The sequence below is a fragment of the Tripterygium wilfordii genome, chromosome 22, assembly GCF_013401445.1.
Source record: "Tripterygium wilfordii isolate XIE 37 chromosome 22, ASM1340144v1, whole genome shotgun sequence".
Classification (NCBI taxonomy): Eukaryota; Viridiplantae; Streptophyta; class Magnoliopsida; order Celastrales; family Celastraceae; genus Tripterygium; species Tripterygium wilfordii.
This window is the reverse complement of record NC_052253.1, coordinates 3,155,887-3,171,858: the sequence shown is the minus strand read 5'-3', so window position 1 is coordinate 3,171,858 and position 15,972 is coordinate 3,155,887. Positions and strand designations below refer to the sequence as shown.

At 36.1% G+C, this 15,972-nt stretch overlaps 2 protein-coding genes across 4 annotated transcripts; both read left to right on the top strand.

Annotated features, from left to right (window-relative positions):
- The first annotated feature begins 388 nt into the window (after positions 1–388).
- LOC119991929 (uncharacterized membrane protein At1g16860-like) lies at positions 389–6,431 on the top strand. Of its 3 annotated transcripts, none has more exons than XM_038838474.1 (6): positions 389–893; positions 2,077–2,273; positions 3,927–4,887; positions 4,997–5,152; positions 5,444–5,655; positions 5,853–6,431. In XM_038838474.1, exons 3-6 carry the CDS (start codon positions 4,003–4,005, stop codon positions 6,043–6,045), a joined length of 1,446 nt encoding a protein of 481 aa, XP_038694402.1. In that variant the 5' UTR covers positions 389–893; positions 2,077–2,273; positions 3,927–4,002; the 3' UTR covers positions 6,046–6,431. The 3 variants fall into 3 exon arrangements, with proteins under 3 accessions (XP_038694402.1, XP_038694401.1, XP_038694400.1); XM_038838473.1 differs by lacking the exon at positions 2,077–2,273 and having other exon boundaries at positions 390–623; positions 760–893; XM_038838472.1 differs by lacking the exon at positions 2,077–2,273 and having other exon boundaries at positions 390–893.
- Positions 6,432–7,237: 806 nt separating this feature from the next.
- On the top strand, positions 7,238–15,765 carry LOC119992109 (kelch repeat-containing protein At3g27220-like). Its single transcript, XM_038838739.1, has 7 exons — positions 7,238–7,974; positions 8,621–8,812; positions 9,626–9,855; positions 10,231–10,401; positions 12,672–12,777; positions 14,380–14,586; positions 15,345–15,765. Exons 1-7 carry the CDS (start codon positions 7,774–7,776, stop codon positions 15,513–15,515), a joined length of 1,278 nt encoding a protein of 425 aa, XP_038694667.1. The 5' UTR covers positions 7,238–7,773; the 3' UTR covers positions 15,516–15,765.
- Positions 15,766–15,972: the final 207 nt, after the last annotated feature.

The window sequence follows — 15,972 nt, the reverse complement described above, 5'->3', positions numbered from 1 at the left end:
TCAAAGCGTCAGAAGCGGTTGATCTCCTACACATACACAAAAGAGGCCAACATATATATTTATGTGATAGACAAACGTGTGGCCCAATAATAGAATTATCGGAATGCAACTTAGATTACAAGTTAAATTTTTGAAGAATAACCTCTTCACATTATATGTGTATAAGATTTACGTACGTCCTGTCACCGTAAGAAGAAAGTAAATTCTAAAATAAGGTGATTATAAAATGATTTTTTTTCCCCATCATTGAGATGGTGAGGGTGTTATATGAGCTGTTGCGTCTTTTCAAACACGCAGTTCTTCCAGAAAATAGAAAAAAATAAAAATTATTTTAAATTATAATTTGCATTTTATTTTATTTTTAAATTTTATTTTCTTTCGTTAAGCTTTCTTTCTCTGGAACCACCACCGTTGCAGTTGCTGCGGGTCCTCCTTCTAGAGAGAGAAAAAAGATTTTTGTTCTGTTTCGAGTGTTAGAGAGAGAAAAAAGAGAAGCACAGAGATGGCGACTCCCCTGGAGATGGGATTTCAGTCTCAACACCGCCACCACCACCGCCATAGCTACTGCTTTCAGTTCTTCTACTCACTCATCTAGCAGCACCCTCCTACATTGCTGTTTTTGGGTATGTACGGCAGATCCTATTTTGTTCCCGTTTTGACCCTGCTTTTTCACCTTTATTACCCTCTTGTCCACTTTGTATCTGTTCACTTTCCCCTTTTGTTTGTGAATATTGCATTCTCCTTCTCTGCAACATACAGATCTTCTTCTCTCTATCTAGTTCGGCCTCAGCTTTGCTACATAGAAGGCAACTCTGACCCTAATCCACATATTTTCTGTCAATCTCAACAAGAAGAACAGTTACAGTGCACTCACAGTTAGTGATACGAGAGAGGTATGTGTGTTGTCTTGGTTTTCAATTTTAGCTATTTTCTTGCAGATCTGTCAACAAAGGTATAAAATATGACATCTTAGTAAAGTACTTGGAATCTGAGATCCTGCTATTTAGAATTATTGTGCATTGTTTAGTCGTATGAACGGTTGAGGTCAGTTAAATTCGTAAGTTGGATTCCTGTACTTGTTTTACATTGTTTAATCATATGAGATCCTTCAATTTATACTTACTGTACATTGTATGCTGTTTAATCGTAGGGTTTTTTGTTCTTGCATCTGTGATGCCCTGTTTTGTGTTATTAGGTGCTATAAATGTCTGAAAGATGGGATTGAGATGTTATCAGTTTTGAATTAGCTAAAAGAGCCTATGCTGTTACATTCCTTCCGTTTCTTCAGCCCCCTTACAAAAGAAATACCCATTGACCATGTGAAAGAACCTCTCCTTTGAAGGTTATCTACGGCTAAATTTCTCTAGGATACCAGTTTACAAGTTAAGAAAGCCACTCTAGTGGGAACTCTTGTTTCTCCGAATTTGCTTCCGAGGAAAGCCACCTGTACCACTTCTTTCGGATTGTAAAAGATTGTCATGGAAATTTTTGACTAGATAATCGCCTCCTTTTGGTTCAAGCAATCCTCTAGATTAAATATGTTCTAAACGAATGGTGAAATAATCTCAATTCATCGATTCATTGCCTTCCTATATAGTAAAATATTACAAGCAACCCCATCATCCGTTATCAATTTATTTTCACCCACTTTTTGCATTTTAGTTTTTTCCCCAAAGAATAAAAGTAGGAAATTATGGCTTTAGAAGAGTTGAACAGAACCATAATTTTGACTTAATAGTTTTTCTCCACAAGTTGTCCCTTTCCTCAGCAAGCCTCCAGGTATACCTTGCTGAAAAGACACAGATTTTAGCCCTTGTCGTTCCATTTGTTTGGGATGCTCCACTTTCTCCCAATTAACCAAATTTATGTCCCAGTCTCTCTCGTTACCTTAAGAAATCTTTTATGAATGTCTTTCAATGTTGTGCTAACAGTGTCTGGTATAGCAAATAAAGAAATGTAATAAACTGGTCAATTCGAAAGAGTGCTTTTGATTGGTTATTCTTCAACCTTCAGATAGGAAACTTATTTTTTCTAACAAGGCATTTTTTCCCCTATATTTATTGTTTCATTGAACAGATCCCTATTTTGCACTCTCAAGCATTTGTCCCAAGAAGAAGGCCTAGGTTAAAGAATTGGAAGAGAGTCAACCTTGTACTTTATGATTGAAAACCAACAAATTTACTTGCAAATTGCAATTCATACCCTATTGGAATCAACTCACTTATGTGTATTGTAGCTTGGAAACAAAGTAGGCAAATCATGCGGCTGCAAGTGTTAGTTTTTTCATTTCATTCCCTCAAGTGTTTATGATTTTACTTTATTAGGCCCAACGTAGTGTGATTGTAGCAACTTATATTTACTTAATGTTTTAGAGTTGACTGTTGACTTCACCATATGATGAAGCAAACAGGGACTGTTTACTTAATGTTTTAGAGTTGACTGTTGACTTCACCATATGTGTGGTTTCTTTTTGGTTGACATTTGTACTTCATTAAGGTACTATAATTTTAAGTTTAATGCACCGATGCTAACTCGTTTCGCATGAGTTTTCTCTGGCTTTCTTGGTATAGCTTTCAATGGCATGCAAATGCTATCCCTTTTTAATGTACTTGTTTTGTCGGAATTCAACATTTCAATGAAAAATATAATTTCTTACCTGCGGTATTACCAGAATCCTGATAGAGGGAGGGTTTATATTTCTTGGTGACTGTGAGTGAATAATGCCTGAAGTTAAATCTTTGGTGTTGAAGCTTTAATTAACTCAAGTGGTATCTATGTTGCATAATCTCAATAGTGCATTTCATCTGAAATGAGGATATTCAGTTGCTTTCTTCGCTTGGTTTGTGCTTCATTATCTTTTAGTTTGTGATTGTGGTTCTCTTTTCCTCCCCCCCCCCCAACTTTTTCTTGTTTTTGAATCTCTCTCGTGCCCCGATCCTTAATTTTTCTTCCCTGTGCATTTGGGTTGGGTTCTGAGTTATACTCCTTGTGAGAGACAATTATGATTTCTGAGTTGGAGTTCTTTGAGTTGCAATTAGGGTAAAGTGTACTCTTAGTCCCTGAAATATAGGTCAATTTCAATTGGATAACCTACTAATTTTAGAGTCAATTTTATCACAAATGGCCCAAAACGAGAGTATTTGATCGTTAGACACTAAGACTACGATACAAAATGAGTCAATTGCATCGTTTTTGAAATGTCAGCCACCCAGTGACTTCAAAAGTCAATTGGTGATTCAACTGAATTGATGCTATCTTTCGGTCACTCAAAGTATACTTTACCCTTAGTTTTATGAAATTTTTTAGGCCTAAGAAAGTGCATCACTGCTGGGCCTTGTCTTACACCATGTGCGATGTTGAAAGAATAATTCTTCTTCGTCATGTTTTCAGGTCTCCTGTCTCTCAGCCTTCTGTGTGATTTGGATATTATGTTTTGATACGTTAGTTGGCTTGTTAATTATTATTTTTCCTTCTGTTTTGAGTCTATGGGAGGGATGGGAAGATTTAAAATCGTAATTATAAATTATAATGAAATTTCTAATGTTTACTTTATGCAACATTGCAATCAATGCTTCTTTCTTTACTTCCTCATTTGATAACCTTTGCATTTACCTTTTGAGTTACAAACATTTGTGATATTTTCTGCATTAATCAGCCTTTTGTTTTGGTAGTAGATCTCTGTTTCCTGGAATTTGGAAAGCACATCTCTTAGCTCAGTTGAAAAGTTTTAGGATATGTTTATTTCGTCTCTTTCTGTTGTGTTTATTTGATTGCAAGTTGCATATTTTCTATTTGTGTCTGCTTCCTTTGTGCACATCTACCATAGACAAGCTTAATTTTAATAATTTAAACATGTTTAAAGTGAATTTGTCATCATTTTTAACAATTTGTTTTGAGTTTAATATGTATGTGCTTTCTTTTTATAGGACTCTGTGGATTGCTTCGACATCCTATTAGTTGCTGGTAGCCCGTGGTCTATTGTGTTTGTCTTCAAGAAGCGTGATGGGTTCAAGATACACATCCCATCAGCTCAGCAATGGCCTTTTTGTTTCTGGCCGTCCTGAGCAGCCAAAAGAAAGGACTCCAACAATGAGCTCAACTGCCATGCCCTACACTGGTGGGGATATCAAGAAGTCTGGAGAACTGGGAAAAATGTTTGATATTCCCACTGATGGCTCTAAGTCTAGGAAATCTGGGCCACTTACTAGTGCTCCTTCAAGAACCGGATCTTTTGGAGGGGCAGGTTCCCAGTCGGGGTCGATGATGCCTAATGTGGCTCCTCGTGCTGGCTATACATCAGGACCTTTATCATCTGGAGGCCTGCCAACGGGCCCATTGAAGAAGTCAAATTCTGGGCCATTGAATAAGCATGGGGAGCCCTTAAAGAAGTCATCTGGTCCTCAATCTGGTGGAGTGACTAGGCAAAACTCTGGCAGTATTCCCCCTGTTTTACCCGCAACTGGTCTAATTACATCTGGACCTATATCTTCAGGACCGCTGAATTCATCTGGGGCTCCTCGGAAGGTATCTGGTTCTTTAGACTCTACTGGGTCTGTTCCAAATCACAGTTCATCTATTGCTCACAACCCTGCTGTGACTACTATTAGTCAAGACGACGACGGTTCTTTCAGGAGAAACTTCCCGAAGCCAGTATTGTGGTTGGTGATTATGATATTTGTGATGGGGTTCATTGCTGGTGGTTTTATTCTTGGAGCTGTCCACAACGCCATCCTCCTCATTGTAGTTGTGGTTCTTTTCAGTGCAGTTGCTGCAATATTCATTTGGAATATTTGTTGGGGGGAGAGGGCTATAATAAATTTTATTGCTAATTATCCTGATACTGATCTCAGAACAGCAAAAACTGGACAATATGTGAAGATCTCTGGGGTATGTGGAAAAAGAGAAGGGAAAAAAAGTCGCGCTTATATTTTGCTTTTACTGTATCGGTATCAACTTATTTATTATTTGTTTTTATGTTTTTCTGTAATCGTTGAAGGTGGTCACCTGTGGTAATGTTCCCCTAGAATCATCCTTCCAAAGAGTTCCTAGATGTGTCTATACGTCTACCAGGTTATACGAGTATCGAGGATGGGGTTCAAAACCTGCCAACCCTACACATCGTCATTTTACATGGGGGTTGAGATCATCAGAGGTAACTGAAATGTTGGCCTCATTTTTCAGATTGACATTTCAACTTCTCTACTGGGAATTTTTTGCGTTTTCCTATGACCAATGCTTCCTACTTTCTCCTTTCTTCAGTCATTTTATCATTTCACTCTTATGTTGCACACCCCTTGGAATGTGCAGTACCCTTCTCACTATTTGTTATTTGCTGTGAAATTTTTTTTTCTGACATTTTCTTAGAAGTAGGCAAAATGTTCTTTATTTTGAGACGAGATTTCAAATATTGGACTTAAATTGTTCTGTTTATTTTGTTTGACAGAGGCATGTTGTCGACTTCTACATCTCTGATTTTCAGTCTGGACTGAGAGCATTGGTTAAGTCTGGCAATGGGGCAAGGGTGACTCCTTTTGTGGATGACTCCTTTGTTATTGATATTAATCCAGAGAATAAAGACTCATCTCCAGAGTTCATGCGATGGTTGGGACACAAAAATCTCTCAAGTGATGATCGTTTAATGTGTTTAAAAGAAGGGTAAGAAACTAAACTAACTCCTGCGTAAGATTAAAGATTACTGTTGCCATATATATAAATATTTGCCGTTCACTGTGTGTATCAGTTTTATGTTGTAACCTAAAGTGATACTGCATTATAAATCAGTCGTGTGAAGTTAGAACACCGTGTCTTAAACAATTTGGATAGGTAATATTCAACCGTGATGCTGTTTCTAGGTACATCAAGGAAGGCAGTACAGTTAGTATGATGGGAGTTGTTCAGAGAGATGAAAATGTGCTTATGATTGTTCCTCCACCTGAGCCGTTGGCAACTGGATGGCAATGGACCAGATGTATCTTTCCAGCTAGCCTTGATGGAATTGTATTGAGATGGGAAGATACGTCAACTGGTGACGTTATACCGGTGTAGTTAGCGACTTGAAACTTCCTGCGTTTCCCTTTGCTCAAAATATTTTGCTCCCTCGGGTATTATTGATGGTGATGGCAGCTGTAGCGATGGTTTTGCAGTGATAAAAGTCCCAATTGTTGGTGGTTTCTGTGGTTATTATTATTATTATTATTATTTTTTTAACATTCTTTGTCTTTCTCAATTTTATGTACAGGTTTGGACATTATTATATTGTTTTAAGGTTTGGGTTGGCTTCAATGTGTCGTTGTTTGAGAAGATAACGGTTGTGGAAGTAGAATTGTAAAGAGTTTTTACTTGGAAAGTTGTATCTGAAGATGTCATCTGTTTAAGCTGGATTTCACTATTTCTGTTTCTCAGCCACTTAAGAGTTGCTCGTTCTCTTGCTATGCTGTTATTCTTTCATTTTGGCTATTCTAATTGATAGCTTTCATTTTTCTCGTGAATTGCCTAAATCAGTTTGAGAGGATTTGCAAAGCTTTGATTAAGAATGAAGTCATTGTACCACCTACTATTGCCTGCCTGCCTAATTGAATTGGGCAACAGACTCTGTGATATGAACTGTTGAACCCATCTTTTCTCTCATTGCTGAACTTTTTTTTTTTTTTTTGTCGACACAAATTCATTTTCTATCATTAATGGGTTTTGCCTGAAAGTGATTTGGGATAAAATCATACAATTGAGTTGAATAAATTTGGAAAAAGAAAACCTTCATAGTAGATATTTGAGTAACCCAAAATGAGAAAAAAAGTAGTAGATAAACTTCAATCTTAAGAAAACATCATTGCTGCTACTGGCATGATGTAAAAAAATAATTGAAAATTTTACAAGGTTACCATGATGAAGGATCAACATACAAAGGATAAGAAGAGAAACATAAGATATCAATGATGAATACCAATAATTACTAGCAAAAATCGAAGAAATGTCGATGCATACTGTTTGAGAACATAAAAGTCTCACCTTAGCAATGGGTTTATGTGGGACAAAACCCACCTCTAATAAATAAGTAGACATTTTTCTTAAGCTTAGTGTTTAGCCCACTTGTTGGATTAAAGAGAATAAATTTGTGAAGATAATCTAATGTATTTACGAGAATCTAAAATTAAAAACGGATAATATTATTAATTTTAGAAGTTCTTAGAAAAGTAATTAAAGAAGTAATCAAATAAACCCTAAAAACATGAATAGCGCGTTATTACATCAAATTATAGCGTACTCAGAGGGAAACAACAATCATTGAACCCAACGAATTAAAAAATGGTAGGGATTCATCAAAAGAACGCACCAAAATCAGAAAAAGTATGAGAATAGAGGACAAAGATTTCATGTCGATGAAGAAGACCAGGCTCGGAATCGCTATAACAAACCCTAAACGAGGAGCTGCCACTGTATGAGGACGAAAACGAAACTCTCTAAAGTTGCGACTGTACATTATGATCAGTCACATGTGAAGATGAGGATATATTGGGCATGGAAATTCATTGTCTTGAGAACTATTTTGGTAAAAATTCCAAAATGGTTCTGAAATCGTAATAGGGATTATTGGGCAAAAACTACCATATTAATTGAAGGCATGGGAGACTATTAGCAGTGGGGAACCGACCTTTAATGTGGTTGACGCTGCTATAGATCCGTCGACTCAACCCAACTGCTCGCAAACCGCATTAGATTGCCCATTCGCTTCTGTGTGCAACTGAGACTTGATCTTTGAAATTGATGTGATTTGAGATGGTGCGTGCATCGTGGAAGCCGCAGCACCACCACGGCGGTTCAGTGGCTCGATTGGTGGTGGTTGCGTGCGTGGGTCTCCTGGGATTCGCTCTTGTTGCCGATTACCTGTGGGCTTCCTCTTCGCGTTTCTCTTCTTTTTCGCGTCTCGGTAGTTGGAACAAGCCCCCAACACCCATAATTTTACACCCACCTCACAAGGTCCTACTTTATGCTAAGCTCTGTTTCTTCTCTTCTCTTTGATTTCTTGGTATTGAAGTATTCTCTGTTAATAGATCACATAGTTCATTGTTGTTGGTTTTAATTGCTGAAACGTCAGACATTAGTCTCTGTGTTGTTGGTATGCTTGTGGGTGTATGAGTTTTGCTTGGGTGCAATTGGTAGCAACTGATGAGAATTACTTGAGGTCATGGGTAACAGTTTAGCTTCTGAGTGTTTAACATGGACTTCTATGACTACTGACAAAGAAAAGAAAGACTCTAATCAAACTCTGGAAATTTGTTGGCTGGTGCGGATTGAAAGAAATAACAGAGTCTTCCGGGACAAAGAAAACTCTCTTGAGTCTTTCTTAGACAATTGGCTAAGTACTGTAAATATGTGGCTTCATGGTTCTTGTGTCAACTTTTTTAACAGCATTAGCATATCTGCCTGGTAACTTTTTGGTTGCACCCCCTTTGTGCTCTCTAATAAAATCTTTTTTCTTTCAGGAAAATAAGGTTTTGTCTATGAATGTTATTCTCATAAAACCTATTCCTCTAATTTATCCTTGGTGTTTGAGCTCCATAATACGAGTGTACTAACTAAGATTTTTAATTGACAAAAAATAACTGATAGGCATTTGGTGTAGGGCGAAGCTGGTAAAGATAAGAAGAAGGATGCTGTTCCTGAGAGATTCTTATCAGCAACATTTGCTGATTTGCCTGCGCCAGAAATTAAGTGGGAAATGATGGCTGCTGCGCCTGTACCTCGTCTAGATGGGGCTGCATTACAGATTGAGAATCTTTTGTATGTCTTTGCTGGATATGGCACAATTGATTATGTGAGAGCCTTGTCTAGCTTCTGCGGTAGTTCATTTCCTCTGATTTCTTCTTGTTATGCAGATAATTTTTTAGTTGCTCTGAATGAACAAACACATGCACTCACTCTACTAATAGAGGGAGAACACTTGTTTGTTTCCTGATCCACAAAATTTTATTAAAACACACCTATTTCTCAATTTGCTAAAATTTTTCCTAATGCTTTCTCAAAATCTCTCTTTTTTTAAGTTTCTTGTTGCATAAGTGTTTAGAAGAAGATTATTACTCTATTTTAATATCTATTGACATATAATAATTAAGAAATAGCAAAAAATAATAATCTAAAGGCCATCTAAGATATGCCCATTTTTTGCCTTTCCTGAGCCGTAGATTCCATTTAAATTAGTTCAATTTTGTTGCAGATAATATACTATGGTAACGTTGTCCTTATTTGTGTCCCAAGTATCTTCCATACATGCATAGATACTTGCATATATGTCATCTAAAGAGTGCATGGCTGCATGTTCTACCCTTCTCGAAGATTTGAGTTTGAAATCGAAAGCAGCTTTTAATTTTCCTCTAACATAGTAACGTTTTAAAAAAATGAGGTGGTTTCCTAACTACTCGGGGTTAGCATCACGAACTGTGCACAGCTGACGAAACTAAAATGTAAGAATGCTTGCATGGGTTGGAAGCTCTCCATTTTGGTTGGAGTTTAATTATGTTTTTTGTTTATGCTACTCTATTTATTCATTCCATGCGCAATTCATGGATTAAATCAGTGAGCATATATAGCTCAACTGATATGTTGTTGCTCTTTATCTTTGTTTGAAAAGGTGCATTCACATGTCGATATTTACAATTTTACGGATAACACATGGGGAGGAAGGTTTGATATGCCTAAAGAAATGGCACATTCGCATTTAGGGATGGTGACAGATGGGAGATACATTTATGTAGTTACTGGACAATATGGCCCACAATGCAGAGGGCCTACAGCTCACACATTTGTGCTTGATACTGAAACGAAGCAATGGCGGGACATGCCATCTTTACCAGTCCCTAGGTATGTTTATAATTACTTTCTGATCAATAATACTATTCTTCGTTGAAGGGAGCCTGAGAAACGGCTTGTTACTTTAAAGTTATTTGAAACCAGCAATACAGCTTGTTTCATAATTTTGGTTTGTGATAAATTTTGTGGGTCAGTTTTTTGAGCGAGTGCATGAAAAAGTAGCTAATGTTTCATGCCACACGAATGAGTTGAGCAATAGTGTTCGTTCTTGTTTTTATTCACCGGTCTCCACCTTTGTTCTATAAACAGGTATTTGCGGAACTGTAGTTCCAGTTTTCTGTGGTTGCCTTAGTTGTTTTGAAATTCTTTTTGTGGATGATACACAGTTCAACATTTGACGTATTGTTTAGATGCAATTGTTGTCAGGTATGCTCCTGCTACGCAACTTTGGAAGGGTAGACTTCATGTGATGGGTGGCAGCAAGGAGAATCGATACGACCCTGCATTCGAGCATTGGAGTCTTGCCGTAAAGGATGGAAAACCATTAGAAAAGGAATGGAGGTCGGAAATACCCATTCCACGTGGAGGACCTCACAGGTTTTGTAGATTGCCTTGTATGCTGAAAAAAATCTAATGTTGCTTTTCTGCGATGCTGTTTATTTTTTCTTGACCATAAGAAAATGATTTGTTTTCCTAATTGGAAAATTATTAGGCTGAGTGTCACCGCTAGACTTAATCCTTATCATTTTGAACCTTAATAATTGGTTTATCAGTAAGAATGTGTATTTTTTGAGGTTGCTTGTAATGATATATGTTTAGGTGCTTTTTTTTCCCTATTAGTTTGAATCCTAATAATTAGTTTATCAGTAAGACTAAGAATTCATATTTTTGTGATGTATCTTGTCAACGATATATGTAGGACGGTAGGAGCCTTTTCTATTGAGTATTCTTTAATTGGTTTACAGTTCACATTTTTTGCTCTTTATTTCTGTTAAGTGGGATTTCAACTTCTTACAGTTTCTCAGAAATTTGATCTTCTGTAAGTCGCATAGCTATGAAGTTTCTGCTTGAGTTAGTATGTATATTGACGCTTTCATAACAGAACGAAGTGGCTATGATTTGCCAATTTTGAATGAAATTCAGTTCAAAGGTATATTTCTTTTCTCAAGACCTGAAATCTGGTTTGGTTTAGTAATGGGATAGGATGATGAGGAGAGGATAAGGATGATAGATTGTGGGAGGAGTCCACCTCCTTGGACGTATTTGATGAATCAGAATCTCGTCCAAGCTGGAAAGGATTTACCTTTAAAAGTCATCGAAATGAACCAGAGAATGAGTGGGACAACAAAGAGTATAGTACTTCACTTAAATGATTACAAAGGCCCCCTTTCTGTTGGCTGTTCTGCGTCCTCAAATATTATTTTCGTTATTGGTGCCTTTAGATTGCTGTTTCGACTTCTCATTATTTGCTCTTATGTTGGAACTCAAAAGGTGAAAACACTAGAACTTTAACTAACATAGATTGAATTCTGTCTTAGTAATGGTTAGTCAAACCGTTTTTCAGAAAACTTGTAATGTCTACCAGAATATCGGATGTAAATGGCTATCTTCCTGAAAAATATGGTGGGATAATTATGGTTGATTATCTGCAAAAATCTTTCTTTTAATGATTCTTTGTTTCAATTAGGCTGACTGTTTGAGTTCCTCCTTTTCTTCTTGCAACTTGGTCTTAGTTATTGATATCATCATTGAGTCAATTACATTAGGCTTAGGGCATTCTTGACTGGGTTTTTGATAGCTTGATGGCTTCTTGATATTGAGTCATTTGGAGGAAAGCTAGAATATGAAATTCTGTAATTCTTTGCCCAAGTGTTTGGATACAAGTCCAACAATCTTATCAATTCTTGTGTTTTTGTGCTTGAATCAACTATGAAAATAATATACTAAAACAATGGTGCTCCTACTTATACTAGTTTCTTTTGTTCCCTAACACATACGGATGCATATTTAGTTTCTCTCATCTAAATAATCGAACCATATACTCTTTTTTGACTGCTTTTGAAAAATAATGCTCCATTTGTTTCAAGGAAAATCAAGTTTTAGGAAAACTCATAATTTTCTGGTGATTGTATCAAGGAGTTTTCCTTTTACATATTGTTATAAAACATATGTTGAAAAACTAACTATTTTACGTTAGCAAATTTATGGATTTTCCAAAAGCTTGATTTTTCTTAAAACAAGTGGAGCCTGAGCGTGTACCTATTACAAATTTTCTTACATCCTTTTGAATTGGTGTTGTGCATTCCCTAACCATGCGACAAGTGTTCTTAGAAGTATTTGGCACTCTAGATTGATATGGGTATGCTTGGATTCAATTAAGTTTCTGCCTTTTTTTATTGATAAACAAAAAAGCAAGATTTTAGTAAGGCACCGAAGGAGGGATACCACCCATTTACAGCAATTACAAGATTCAAGATATATTATATCTTGAATTTTCTGCTCTATTAGCTCATAGGAACATGGTAGAGTTACTTTCAGAATTAAGGGTGGTCTATTGCAAATTTGTTTTTCTGCTTATGAACTTGTAAAGGATTTTGCTTAGATGATACTTAAGGATGCATTGCTGCTGTTCTTATGTACACTGATTATTGCTCTAACATGTTTTTAAGGGAGCAAAATGATTTCTAAGTTATAAGTACAACCGTAGGAGCTAAATATATTCCAGTTTTTCATGATTGTCTTATTGTGAATTTCATTTTGCTATGCAATCGACTTTTCAAACGTCCACCTATAATATACCAAATTAGATGTCCACTACACCACATAGATTTATATGTTTTCTTTCTTCTTTTTTCCACTTTATGCAGGGCTTGTGTTGTTTATGATGATAGACTTTATTTGATTGGTGGTCAAGAAGGTGATTTTATGGCCAAACCCGGATCTCCTATTTTCAAGTGCTCTCGCAGGAATGAGGTAAGCTTTCTTTCTTGGTATGAATCATAAACCATGTACTATATATTCAATGAAAAAGATACCTTGGATGGCTGTGAAGAGAATTGTATTTCCTTTTTCTCTTAATTGATAGATTTGTGGTGTTCAGAGTCTCATGGTAGGCAGTAACTTGATCATTCTCTATAGTCTATATGCACACACATACATATATGAATGGAAAGAACTTAAATTAAGAACCCAAATAGAAGACATTAGATTAAGTGTATCCAGAAGCTCAGTTCTCACTCAGATTACTGTGACCTAAATGTCATAAATAGAATATTTAGCAAGCTATCGATAACTTGCTTAAGTCTCCAAAGTGCATCAGACATGATACCACCTCAAAATAGACTTGTTCTCGCTTCAATTAAGAACTTGCTCTCCCTCCACCCCATAAAATTCAATAGTATCATCCGCCAAAAGTAGGTGAAAGTTAATGATCTCTTTAAACCCCTAAATGATCCAAAACGGGGAAAACAGATCTTCTCAGGACAAGTTTTGAAGAGTGAAAGAATTTTAAAGCACATATGACATATCTATAATGATCAAAATGGAAGTACATTTTGATTTTAGAGCGCCAACGATCATTAAGGCCCTTTGTCTCTCCTCAAAATTTGTAGGATAAAATCTTCATTTAACTAGTACTTTCCATATCTAGCTTGCTTATTTCATTTTTACTTCTTGCGGTATGATTATCAACCACCTCATTACCAACCGACCAGGCATTACAATCAACAGGATCTTTATCACTTTTGCCCATAATTTTATATTATTAGATGGATGTGCTAATGGGGTGTTCAACTAGATTACCTTGTCAGTCTACTATAATATCAAAATAACTAAAAGGGAAATGCTGTGCATGATTGTCAACAATTTCATCTGACACGGCTGCCTCTGTTCCTATCAAGGCTATATTTATTGCTGTTACCGACAAGTCAACATTATTTTGAAAAATGATAACCTCATGCGAAGATGTCGTTGTTCTCAATTGTTGTCACCAACACCACCGTGCTACTGTTATTTCCACAAACATTGCTACTGCCACTGTCAATTTTCAAACTGTATAGCATGTTTCTGATTTTCAAATGTGTAAAATCTTTATAAGAATAAATGTTATTTTTGGTACTTGGAAAAGCTGATGACTGGCAATTCAACTGAATTGTACTTTAGATATTAATAATTTCTGTGGAGTTTTTGAAATCTCTATGGGTGATTTTAAAGAAAATACATCCTTCATTCTTGTTAGGCCTAAAAGTAGTTACTAGAAGTTATTGTTGGTTTACTAGTAACCATCTTTAGGTTGGGGGTATTCTTTTAGTTTGTTAACATGTATTTGTTGCAGTCTTGAATTGTGGTTAGACTCCTATGCTAAAGGAACTGAAAACAAGATTTTCTTTTACTCAATTCCTGGATTTATCATAGTCAAGTCCTAGCGTATTAAATTTCTTTTTTATCTTCCTTTCCTCCTGTTCCTTTTTTCCTCTGTTGTTCTCCATAAAATTTTGGCTAAAATATGATTTTACATCCTTTTATTTATTTATTTATTCTTTTGCTTCATATTGTGTTTATTTGTACTCTTCCTAGGTGGTATTCGGTGATGTATACATGCTAGATGATGAAATGAAGTGGAAAGTATTACCTTCCATGCCCAAGCCAGATTCTCATATTGAATTTGCTTGGGCAATTATTAACAACTCTCTTGTTCTCGTCGGAGGCACAACAGAGAAACATCCAGTTACTAAAAAGATGGTTCTGGTTGGAGAAATCTTTCAATTTAATTTTGATACTCAGGTATATGCATTTTCTATCCTTTTATAAGATTATCTGAAAGTTAAAAGTTAGCATTTGAAATGTTCATGTAGAAATATGTAAGAGACACAAGCGTGTTAGCTTTGAAGACACGGGTTAGAGTGTGAGCTTTCATTGTTGTCTGAAATTGAATCTCAAAAACTTGTGGGTTAAAAGTTAAACAAAACGTCCATTCCACTGGAAGCCTGCAGATTTTGTTGCATCAAATTTTCAACATGAATAGCCCCATTGCTTTTGCCAGATCTCACCGTCTTGAAACTTTTGTGTTATCATCTGAAGAGTTGGTGCTTTATTTTTGTTTTTTTGGATATAAATGATTAGTTATTTGTGTGATTGGAAAACAAAGTGTTTTCCAACTCATAGATGGTCATTCCATTTTTTTTTTTCAGAGCTTTATGCCGTTTGTTTAAGTTCCTAGCTAATTAACTTGAATTTTCTTTGTTCATCTCATAAGTTGCAATACTGATATGTATGGATACCGTGAGTGCTTCGGCTTCCCACATAAAAAAGAGAGTAGTACTTTAGTAGGTATTTTTGGCTGCCAAATTTCTTTCCTACGGATGTCCTTTCCCTTCACTTGTATTTGTTGCATCTGGAAGTAGTTCTTGTAATATTGTTTATAAAGTATGTTCATTTGTGGGTTGGAGGTGTTTATGCAATTTATCTTGTGGGAATTGTTGCATTCATCTTGGAGTCTTTTGGCCTTCATTATGTGATTATGATCATCTGATTGCTAACAGAAATGGTCAGTCATTGGAAAACTTCCTTACCGTGTGAAAACCACACTTGTGGGATACTGGAATGGATGGTTGTACTTTACCTCAGGACAGCGGGACAGGGGACCAGATGACCCAGCACCAAAGAAGGTTATTGGAGAGGTGTGGAGAACCAAATTGAAATTGAGCTCCTGACACTTTTCAATGATTATTTTTGGTAGGGAAATTCCATTCTAACCAGTTCTCACCTTGTCAAAGGATCAAGCATCTTGTTTTCTGTAGACACTACAATAAGCTCCTGTTTCTAATTCTATTCTATCAAGATTCATTGTACACTCTTTGTGTAGTGATATTCACCAAACAAATCGATAGAACATAAGAACTCAAACAACTATAGCAGCAAAATAGTGAAGCTTAAATCATATTTTATGCTCTTGAAGATTTACCGTTTTCTCGTTTTTGTTTTGAAAGCTTAAAATTTCTCGTTTCTATCCTCAATCGGACTGTACCTTTGACACATGGCAATCTGAGAACTCATTTTGACAGAGTGGCATGACACGTGTAATTTAAGACATTGAAAAAATCCACTGAAAATGAACATTGTTTAAAATTTTGTCAAATAAATATTAAATTAATGAATTTTCACTTTTTT

Excerpts from the sequence above, each read along its gene's own strand:
- LOC119992109 (XM_038838739.1), top strand. The coding sequence starts at position 7,774 with ATGGTGCGTGCATCGTGGAAGCCGCAGCACCACCACGGCGGTTCAGTG. Across the intron at positions 7,975-8,620 it reads TTTTACACCCACCTCACAAG|GGCGAAGCTGGTAAAGATAA; the intron begins GTCCTACTTTAT and ends CATTTGGTGTAG. Across the intron at positions 8,813-9,625 it reads GATATGGCACAATTGATTAT|GTGCATTCACATGTCGATAT; the intron begins GTGAGAGCCTTG and ends TTGTTTGAAAAG.
- LOC119991929 (XM_038838474.1), top strand. The coding sequence starts at position 4,003 with ATGGGTTCAAGATACACATCCCATCAGCTCAGCAATGGCCTTTTTGTT. Across the intron at positions 4,888-4,996 it reads AATATGTGAAGATCTCTGGG|GTGGTCACCTGTGGTAATGT; the intron begins GTATGTGGAAAA and ends TAATCGTTGAAG. Across the intron at positions 5,656-5,852 it reads TTAATGTGTTTAAAAGAAGG|GTACATCAAGGAAGGCAGTA; the intron begins GTAAGAAACTAA and ends TGCTGTTTCTAG.